This window comes from Neofelis nebulosa, chromosome 7 (assembly GCF_028018385.1).
Source record: "Neofelis nebulosa isolate mNeoNeb1 chromosome 7, mNeoNeb1.pri, whole genome shotgun sequence".
In the NCBI taxonomy this organism is placed as follows: Eukaryota; Metazoa; Chordata; class Mammalia; order Carnivora; family Felidae; genus Neofelis; species Neofelis nebulosa.
In genome coordinates, this window is record NC_080788.1 from 66609400 (window position 1) to 66620667 (window position 11268).

An 11268-nucleotide genomic window follows, 5' to 3' on the forward strand; every position below is an offset into this window, starting at 1 on the left:
CCGTAACAGGCTAAAGACAGATTCTCAGGTTTATGCTCTTAACATCTTCCATACTTGTATTTCTGCTTCACCATCTAAGCAGAATTCACCAGTTTGCCAAGCCAACTGTCCCTCGTGCTTTTCATTTCTTTTTTTTGTTGTTGTTCATGCTTTTCATTTCTGTCACCTTCATCTGTGCTCACTTTATCTCCCTCTCTGCTTGGATCAGACCTTTCTACCTTCTCAGCCTCTACCTTGTCCATCAGCATGGCTTCTCAGGCACCATATATATATATATTTTTTTTTTTTTCCAAAGTTTTTAATTTATTTTTGGGACAGAGAGAGACAGAGCATGAACGGGGGAGGGGCAGAGAGAGAGGGAGACACAGAATCGGAAACAGGCTCCAGGCTCCGAGCCATCAGCCCAGAGCCTGACGCGGGGCTCGAACTCACGGACCGGACCGCGAGATCGTGACCTGGCTGAAGTCGGCCGCTTAACTGACTGCGCCACCCAGGCGCCCCTCAGGCACCATATTTTTGTTGTTATCCCACTACTCAAGAACTTCAGGGATTCGATTTATCACTCAAGAACTTTCACTAGAGGGGCACCTGGGTGGCTCAGTCAGTTGAGCAACTGACTTCAGCTCAGGTCCTGATCTCACAGTTTGTGAGTTTGAGCCCCGCATCGGGCTCTGTGCTGACAGCTCAGAGCCTGGAGCCTGCTTTGGATTCTGTGTCTCCCTCTCTCTCTGCCCCTCCCTCACTCATGCTCTGTCTCTGTCTCAGAAATAAATAAACATTAAAAAAAATTAAAAAAAAATAAAAGAACTTTCACTAGAGGGGAGAAATGGGGAGGTGTTGGTCAAAGGGTACGGACTTCCAGTTGGAAGTCCAGTTGGGACCTACTGAACAGCATGGTGACTATAGTTAGCCATACTATAGAATGTACTTGAATGTTGCTAGAAGAGTAGATCTTAAGTGTTCTCCATCACAAAAAAGAAATGGAAACTGCAGGACATGACAGAGGTGTTAGCTAATGCTAATGGTGCCTATCATTTTGCAATATATATGGTTATCGAACCAACACATTATATCTTAAATGTACACAATGTTATATGTCAATTGTACCTCAATAAAATTGGGGGCGGTGGGACAGAGAACTTCCACCAGTTTGTTAACTCTAGTCAGCTTTTCTAAAACCAGGAGCCAGTCTGAATTCAATTCCCTTGCGCAAAATGGGGCCTAGTCTGCCTTAGTGTCTTTGTAAGCATGCCATTTCCTTATTTCCTGCCTCTCCAGTATTCTGTGCTCTTTTAATCTGATTCAACTTTCTTCCTCCACAAATTCAAATGACTTTTCAAATGGCCCTACCCTATTCACACCTATTTACTGAGTGTGGTAAATTTGTGATTTGCAATTATTAGGTATTATCAAATTGTGATTTTCCGTTGGTTTCTGTGGGTGTGAAGAGTAAAACTCTTTAAAGGCATGTACTGCCTTTTGAAAATTTTAAATAGAGAGAGAGTCGCATAATTATATATTTATGTATGACCTTGTATTGTGTCATTAAACTTGTGTTTTGTTAAGTATAGAATGAGGAAGATTTTTACATGGCACGTGTACAGATTACTATGGACCTTAAAAATTATTCATTCCAATTTTTTTAGGGTGGAAAAAGGATGAAAATAGGCCTTATGTAATCCCTGCTCCCCTACACCTTGCTTTCCCTTCCTACCCACTATTGTCCACTCTCCAGAACCCAGTCTCTCACTGGGATACACACACACTCCCGGAGAAAGCATCCTACTAGTACAATTCCCTGAACATTGAGGAGGTGGGTGCTTAGTAACTTTTGACTCACCAAAGGGCAACATAGCATAAAGCAAGAAATGAGGCTGACAAAAATCTCTATTCCCTGGAAAGTGAAAAAGGTAGAGAAGAGAGCAAACACTAGAACATAGCAGGCATGACCCAAGTAGACACAAGGAGTTTTACCAACTGTTTTTTTCTCCTTTGTTGTCAGCATTTCCACCACCCACAAAATTCCTGTCTTTGACCTATGTGGTTAAATATCCTAGAGTCGATAACTCTTTCATATGTATGTGTGTGTATATATATATATATATATATATATATATATATGAAACAGATATATACATATATATACAGATATATGATATACAGATGTATACATATATATACACAGATATCAATGTGTGTGTGTGTGTGTGTGTGTGTATCTTTCTTTCTTCAGCACTAGCACAGAAAACCTAGCCAGGTATTAGTCTCTGGCAAAGTTTATTGCCATATGTAGGTGTGTGCACGTACATGTACATATACATATACGCATATGCACACACACATACATGTACATGCATCCATATGGCTGATGACTTCTCACAGTTTATCTCCAGGCCATGTTGTTTCATGTTCCACTCATGTGATAGGACATCTCTGACCTGACAGATTTATCCGTTGAGAATAGGATTAAGTGTATGCAAAATTCTTAGCAAGACAATGCGTATGGCTTATATAGATTTTGTTGATTTTCTTCCTTATATGTTACTCAGAAAGCCCATGTCAGTATAAATCAGGGGTAATGAAATCAACTTATGGAATCTTTGATATTACATTTGCTAAAGCCTTTCTGGATGTTCAATTCAGCTCTTAATGATTGATACTATTGACAGCGGATAAACATTTTTGATGGATATGTTTGCTCACAGATTTAAAAAACATCTAATCCTTTTTTCTCTTTGATTTAAAGAGTGCAGTGCTATTGGAGAGGAAACAGTTCAAATGTGGTCATCGCAGGTTGGTGGCACCAAAAATAGAAATTCACTTAGGGTAAAATTTGCTGTCAGGAAAAAATGGAGCATTCTTTCTGAACTCAGGAACGTGTGGTTCATGTGAGCTTGCTTGTAGATGGTTGCTACAATAAGGCTTCTTTCATACAGGTGTGTTTATGCCCCAGGCTTGCTGGCCACAGTCCATTCCATTTACAGAAGCTGAATTAAACAATAACTACCGCATTGCACAAAATGGCGGTGGGGGGGGGGAGTGTGGTGGGGGGGGGGAAGGTGAGCGTCAAAGGAGATGCCTGAGAGCTTTGTTAGGGCCAAGAAAAACCCTGTTGCAGTTGTCAGAGCTTGTTGATGTTGCTGGGAACGGCACTTTTTTTTTCTCCTGGATTTTGTGGTTCTGCCTTAGGAAAGAAAGTAAAATAGAACGGAAGAACAAAGTCCTACTCTATAAATCAGCAGCTGCTCCTTGCCAGATCAAAGGAGTGACATTTTTGCTCCTGGACTACTTGTCCACTTGAGGGCTTGACAGGCAGCTAACAGCTGGCCTGCTAGACTGTATGGGAGAATCAGCCTACATCTTCTTCTGAGCAGATGACAAGCTAATCAGAGAGATATCCATAGCAGAGGGCATGTGAGTGCACCTTGATCTCCTCAAACATACCTAATACATAATTGCTAAACAGCTTGGTGCATTTTTGGCAAGTTAATGCTTAGGTAGTTTCCACTGAGAAGTAGGATAAAGAATTAATACTTCAATCAAAGGTGATCATGAAAGCTAAAAAGATACTAGATTTGTTGGGATCTTCTCCTCTTAGAGTGAATTAGTAAATGGCTAGGAACATAATGAGAATTGGCTTAAATGTGTGTAACTGATATCAAGCGACTGGTTGACTTTTCAAAGCTCAGTCGGGCTGTAGTGTTTAGGTAGATGAACAGGTACTGGGTAATTGGTAATTTGAAAATGATGACTTCTGCTTTCTATGCTGATGGAGTTTGAGCAAAGTTACAGACGTTCTGTGTCTGCAAAAGAGTTGTTTTCAGAAGCCCCATAAGGTGTGTCGCCATACAGATCTGGAATTTTAATGTCAGTAGTAAAACTTCCAAAGTAATTCAGTTTCTAGTTGATTTCCATCTGCCATTAATCATGTACAGGATGAGGTAATATATTACAACTTATATCTATTGACTTAGTATTTTATCTTTAAGAGGATAGATCCTTGATATAAATAGCTAAGGAAGTGTGCGTGTTTTCTCCTCCCTTGCTTTCAAGTGGCTTTGAAGGATCACTTGTATAGTCAATGATAAATAGCCACATATGAATAATCTGATGGCATTCTGTAAGAATAACATTACTTCAAAATCATAACCTGCTGGGATGTTTTGTTACATGCCCTCAAGTCTGATTATACTTATGGAATAGTGTTTATTGTTGCTCCATATTATAAGGGAAATAAAAGATAATTCCCTATCGTAGAGAAAATTTCCCAAATACTTTTATTGAAAAGTTTCCACTATTGGCCATATAAACCTTAATCAGATAAGATGCCAAATTATCCAGGTCACCTTTGAAATTTAATTATAAAAATAATTATACTTCTTATTAAAACTCAAATACTACAGAAATACATGTAAAAAAAGAAAAGAAAGAAAATTCTGCCATCTTCCTTCTGCCCATCCCGGAGAGACTGAAAGGTAACAGTTTCCACAAAAAGCATTTTATTGGCCAAACTCTTCCTTTAGGAAGTATGCATGGAATAAAGTGAATTAAAATTATTATAAATTTTTGTTTGCCCAAGGCAAGGGATTAAAAGACTATTTAGGTCTGAGATAATTTAAGAGAGTAATACATGCATTTTCATAGCTAAGTTTCATGCTTAAAACTTGATCTTTGTAAATTTCTGTTCTTAGGCAGAAGGCCCAATTATCTATTTGCTATGTGATCTCCAGCAGGACCTCTAAAACTTAAATGTGTATAGATCACCTGGACCTCTTTTCAAATACTAATTCAGTATTCATTAGTGCCAGGGTGAGGACTACTCTGTTTCTACAGTTCTAACAGACTCATTGTGATGTTGATGTGTCTGGTCCGTGGAACACACTTAGACCTGCAGGTGTGGAGAACCATTTTAGAGAGTGTGATTCCAAAATAACTTGCCCCACTACCCAGCCCCCCAGCAGTTGCCCACTACAGTGTCTAAAATCCCCCCAGGGCATTATACATTTAAATTAGCTGTGACCTTGGGAAAGAACTAGCACATGGACACATGATACTTGTAAGAGTACAACACATGATTACCTCTCTTCAGCTCAGCATGGATTTGCTTAATAGTCACCCACCAAGTCTTAATTATTTCCTATGAGAGGACAGAGCTCTTTAGGAGGGGACATTGGGTAGGTGCATTTTGAGTGTAAGCTAACATTTAATGAGCTCTTACTATGTGTCAGGCACTGTGCCAAGGATTTTACATACAATATCTTCCTTAATCCTCAAAACAATCTGGTCTCAACCAGTGCCCTGTTATAGACAGGAAACAAACAGAGGCCTGGAAATTTACGTATACTTGCCCAAGGTCACACAGCAAGTGAAGGGCAGAGAATATGAGCCTACCCTCTCCATCACTTTGTTCTATGGAGAAGTCTGGAATATGGAACAATAATTGAGAACGGTTTGCCCAAAGTAGGGTATTTTAGTAAAGAACCTATGTAAACCCTGTAACTTCAGGGAAGAATTAGGTAAAAGAATATTGAAAGAACACATTAGAAGGTCATTAAATATAAGTATTAGCTACTTATAATTTTGTCCAGAGCCTTTTGTGTTCAACTTGAATGTTCTACTACTCAAGGCATATTCCTAAAGCCGCAAAATGTTTGTGATTCCGGATTAGCATCATGTGTTCATGTTATAAATGTATGAGTAATTAGTTCATGCATTTTCAGAGTTGTAGACAAGTCTAGTATCTATCAAATTCTAAATTAATCTGTAGCTTGAGGAAATTATGAACTGTGAATGTGTTTCTGAGTGGCCCATGAATTTCATTCATTTACCTTACTTTGCTCACAGTTGTTCGTGAGAAAAGATCCATTGTGTGGCCATCAGTGAAAAACTCATGGCTACACCATGACTCAATCATTCATGTGCCCGAGTACATATTCAAAGACATTAAGCCTGCTTAATTCACCAATGTAACCATTTCAGTGTATCTTACTGAGAAAACCCCACTCTTAGCCATGACCAGAGCACAGAAAAAAAAAAAAAAAAAAACTTGCTTTTTGTGTGTGTGAAGAAAAAAAGTGAAGAAACTTGATAACTGATTTGTCAAGGTTGAGGCTTCATTGTATCAGACACCAAGCAGTAGCAAGCTTTGTGAATAAGCACCCTCACTGATGAGTCCCATGGCTGGGTAAAGTGGAGAAGCAGAACTTCTTCCTTTTTCACCAGGTCCCCAGTCACCAAGCTGCTTATAACACCTCTTCCAAGATAACCTGATCCCTCTTGTACAGTTCAGCCCCCTTCCTTGAGCAGACCAATCCATGGAAAAGCTTCAGCGCAGGGATCCTTGGTTCCTCCTCAGAGCCTTCAGGGCTGGCGGCTTTCCAGGTGACTCCACAGAGGCCTACATTTTCTAATAAAAGGAATGCTGCCTAAAGAAGTTGGTTACCAGGTGTGGCATGAAGTTAGTGAACCAGAAAGAAGGGATTTATCAGTCATTTAAAAAGAAGGGGAGGGAGGGGGAGAAAGAAAAGGAGAGAAATCAACCAACAAGCAGGAATGACACCTAAGCCTACTTCTATCAATCTGAAATATGCTTTGGAGTGAAAAAGCTTTCAAAGGAAAACCACGATGGTCAAATTTCAGTTGCAGAAAAATATGCAAAGTTGAAAAGTTTGGCTCTTCTGTGGGGACCGAGGTGGGGATTGGAGGCAGGGAGGTCTCCAGGAGCTCTCTCCTCCAGTAAGACGGCAAGAGGAGATTTCAGTGATATTTTGCTCTCTTGCGTTTTCTCTTTTTAATATGTTCTTTTCTCATCTCTGAGTTGACTCAAAAGGGCCTCATGATTCTTGGAAAGTCATTGAATTTATTTCTATAATTGAGTTATTTTTAAGCTAACAGTCAGTGTATAATTTTTAAGAATCGCACATACTAATGCATTTTCTATTTTTGTAAAATTTAGCGAGAAAGTAGATAGTCTTAGTAGATACTCTCCCGAGTCTTTGTGTGAGCCTGGGTACTAACTTTGTGTTCAATACAAATCAATGGAACTAGTGCACTTTAGGGCACTCATTCCCTATGGGAGTCACTAATGGAATTATCTGTAGCCCTTAAAAAAAGTCACAATGAGGCTAATGAAAATTTTTTCTAAGTGAAATCTGGATAAGGCACTAGGCTTACTGGCACATTTTATTTATGGCATTTATCATTTATGGCACATTTTGCACACAAGTTTTACAAATCTCAGAATGTTTTTAAGAGCTATTTAATTTCTAGAAGACTTTGTAATTTCAGGTTAAATTGTTTATACCAATAAAGAAGTGTATTACATGTCCTCAACTTCAGAATCATTCTGGGATGACATTAAAACTTTAGAAAAATTTTTAATATCAGATACAGATGAGAAACTTAACAGGCTTTGAATTGGAAATAACTTGTGGGGGTTTTCATTAAAGTTGGGTGCAGCTTGCTGCATTTTGGTTAGTTGGATGTCTTCAGCAATTTTTCAAATGTTTTGGGTTTGGCAAAGTCCAAAATGTTTTTGCCAAGACCCTCTTTTCCCCTTATTTTTTAAACCCGTGTGAAATTCAAGGATAACTTAATCCATATGTGTCTGATTCATTTACACTTAACTCATCAAAATGTTATTTTGTAAGACCCATTTAATATCCAAAAAAACCTTTTGAGCCTTTTTAAGACAAGTCTTTTGTCTTTGAACCAGTGAGTTGCGTTTTTCCATCTGAATGGAGCTTGGACCTTAAAAGATTGAAGATCAGTGTATTTTCAATTTTAGAGTCTTCACATTTTAAGTAGAATCAAAACTTGATATTCTGTTTACTACTTGAGCATTGAATAAGGTCATTTTAAAATATAGATCAGAGGAAGTGGAAAAAATTTCTTGTCATGTAATTTAGGGAAAGGTTGCATTTGGAAATTTTATCTTAGTAATACGAAAGAAATAAAAAGTACTCCTAGTCTGAATTTTTAAAATCTGTAGTTAAATGTCTCCATTGTATGTACATTGATGTGTTTTCTAAGAGTGGCCTGCAGATCATCAGTACAGTGGGGTAATTGCATTTTTCTCGTGTTAAATTGTTCTTAAAGTCAACTCATTCATTGGTAATTTTGATAACAACATATATGGTGTTTGTAAGATATCCCAAGATCAGGGGAGTTGACAATTGGCAGGAGTTGTAAGTTAAGAGATTTCTGAAAAATTGGGGCCCATATGTTTTTAAAATTCTGTGTGATTTGAAAGAATGTGGTAGAATTATGATCCTGGCAAGATAGAACACTATGGATCAAAAACATTGTTTGAGAACAAAAATTCAGAGAAGCTAAATGGAACCCAAGTGAAAAAAAAAAAAAAAGCAGAATCTCTATGACCCTTTGTAAAATAGGATCTAGTTGAAAACCTTCAGAGGCTTCTATGCATATTTGTTTAGCAGAACCGGGCAAAGAAAGGCCATCGCCAGAACTGCTAGTGAACATCCAGTCCATGCCATGGTAACTAGTTGAAAATGTAATACCGGAGTGGCATCTCCAAGTTCAGCGCTTCTATAAAGACCTGCTAGCACACAGAATGCTTTTTTAATGTTCCGTATTGTTGTGTGTCCCCCATTGAACACCCTTTTGAGCGGACCCCGTTTTTACTAATGTAAACATTCTGACGAGTATCCAAAGAAATGACCTTTGAGTGAACCTCTAACCTTCCCCGTAATTATTTGTTTGAAGACAGTGTGGAGTTCTCCTGCTGAGAACTAAGAACCATGATGCCTTGCAGCTCTGTGAGGAAGGGAGTGTTTGGGGGAACTGGGGAGAAAGACATAAATAAGGGAACAACCTCCAGATGTAAATAATAAAAGAGTAAAAGGGTAAAATGAAAAAGGGAAAAAATTGCAATTCATTTTACCTAAAGAGTTGGCCTGTAGGAAGAAACAAAACCAGGATCAGTAGCACATAAAAAGAGGTGAAGCCTCTGCCATGTGTGTCCTCCATTAGAAACTTCAAGGAGGAAAGAAAAGGTTTCTCCAGGCTCGCCTGAGCATCTCAGTCGGTCTTAAGCTGCACAGATAAAACGAGTTCCTGGGGGTGAGAATTGCAGGTTAGTCCTCCTTGGTCCCCATAAAGACAGTGGGGAAAGAGTAGATCATTAAGTTCCTTTTCTGATCTAAGGGATGCTTCTGGAATGCTTTGTGATCTGGTCCGATATTCGTCGGTAGCACTTACGTTCCAGGTGGGAATACATGTGCAGTTTCAACTCTCCTTTTGTTTCCACCTCCCCAAGTCCTGTCACTTGTTTCCCCAAACCTTGAGAGGGTGTAACATTTTTGACAACTGAGCTGTACTTCCTTAAGTAATAAAGAAGTTCATTGTTTTGCAAACAAACACCATATGCAAAAGACTCCTTTGGAATTCTTGCAGCTGTTATTCTTCAGCCTAATTGTATTCCCTCTAGAATGCTCACGGGAGGCCGAACAAGTGCGGGCTGCTGTCCTCCTAGGAAGGGACTTCAACTCCTTAGAAACACAGAGCTGCCAACACACACTAGAAGTTTTCTGGCTAATTTCAAAGAAGGGGTTTTCAGTTCCTGCCTGTGGCCCCATGCAGACTCATTAATCACGAAGTCCCTTGCACTTAAGATTTCAAATTGGAAATACTGGGAAATGTTCTAAGTGGGTATATTTTTAAGGAGGTGCTAGCGATGTTATAGGCGGCATGCCCTCCCTCCATGCCCCCCACCAGATGCACGGCCAGTGAGTCCCGTGCATCACTTCAAATGTGTGGGCAGTGCACAGCATTAAAAATGCACAGGGACAAGGGTAACTCGCAAATGGTAGAAAATTGTTTTGTTTTTATTAAATTTGGAGAAATAAAGGAGATTTCTTATCATCTTACTCTGTTTGTACATGAATATTTGATGGGCATTATTAAACATTAAAGTAACATGAAGTAGGCACTTATTTTTGGATTTCCAACAAAATTAGATCCAGGCTTCTAGACGAAATAACTGCTTCTCCTTTACATTCCTGTGATTCAGCCACCACCTGATTTGAAAACGTTTCTTGGGCCCTAATATCAACCATGTGTACCTGAGGCTGGGTCTTTCTAGTGGGTTGAAAGGTGGCTGGGTTTATGGTTGGCAGTTACCTTATCCCTGCCCTGGGTGTCCCAGCTTAGACTGGAAAGGCCGCCCCCAGCTGGCACTGACCTCTACATGACCCCTAACTTTACAGGCTTAAACTGCAGGAGTTGCCAAAGAGCAGAAGTCTTTCTGGCCAGCACTTATTACTGCTGTGTTGGTGATAAAACTTCAGACAGCCTAATTGATGGCTTTGCTGACCTAACAATACCTTGTGAAAGCAGAGTGCCAGAGCCTGGTCTCCATTTATGACCAGCTGCAAGGGGAAGCTAGGTCTCCCTATGATGGGGAGTTTAGGGAAAGGAGAAAAATCTTCCAGCCCGTGAACTTTAACCAGATTCCAACTTGTTCAAGAAGCAGAAGCACCACTGCAAATTAATAGATGTTTTCTCAGGGAAAACTTGATTCCCTCGCTGAGCCTTTGTCCGAAAGTCAACCCCGACTTGGTTATCAGATGATGGAGATGATCCAGTCAACTGTTTGTGAACACTGCAAAGGGAAAACTGCCTTTGGATCAGAAAGATAATTCTCGGTAGATGTTTGACCACGTCGTATCCTCCGCAGCGTTTGTGCCAAAGTGCTCATAGGGTGCAGAAACTGCATTGGATGATTGGACTTCTCTGTTCTATTTCAGGTTTATTAATGCCAGAAGAAGAATAGTACAGCCCATGATTGACCAGTCAAATCGAGCAGGCAAGTTCCAACTAGTATCTGCATTCATGTCCCATAGGCACAGATCCTCATCAAGTTATACTCTAGGAGTTTCATCACCTGGTAAATAAATGCTTCCATCAGGCATCCTGGGAGAATTTTTTTTTCTAATGTCCCCAGGATTGCATTTAGGAAGCAACTTCACTAATTGGTGCTAATTGGAGATTTCCCACCCTGACTCTACTGAAACTGCTTTTTATTTTCTTTCTGAATTGGTAATTGGGCACAAGCATTAGTGCCACAAGCAGTTTGACTGCGAGCTCTGGAATTACTCATTGCTTGTCTGCATCAATCATTAACACACGTTTTCTTGTTACCCACAATTCCTTGGTGTTCACGTGGCTTTCACTCCTGGAGCATCCCCTGTTCAGTTCATTGTATCCATTCGTTTGCTTGGACTGTTCATAATATTCTATTGGAGC

General features: G+C 39.7%; 1 protein-coding gene across 7 annotated transcripts in view; it reads left to right on the forward strand.

Moving 5' to 3' along the window:
• Positions 1 to 11268, forward strand: part of MEIS2 (Meis homeobox 2) — a 209679-nt gene that overhangs the window by 193244 nt on the left and 5167 nt on the right. For 5 of the 7 annotated variants that reach the window (XM_058738261.1, XM_058738258.1, XM_058738259.1 and 2 more), the window contains one exon: positions 10770 to 10828. In XM_058738261.1, the coding sequence (XP_058594244.1) occupies positions 10770 to 10828 (59 nt within the window). Of the gene's footprint in view, positions 1 to 10769; positions 10833 to 11268 lie in introns of all 7 variants that reach the window. The other 2 variants (XM_058738263.1, XM_058738260.1) reach the window with 1 other exon arrangement.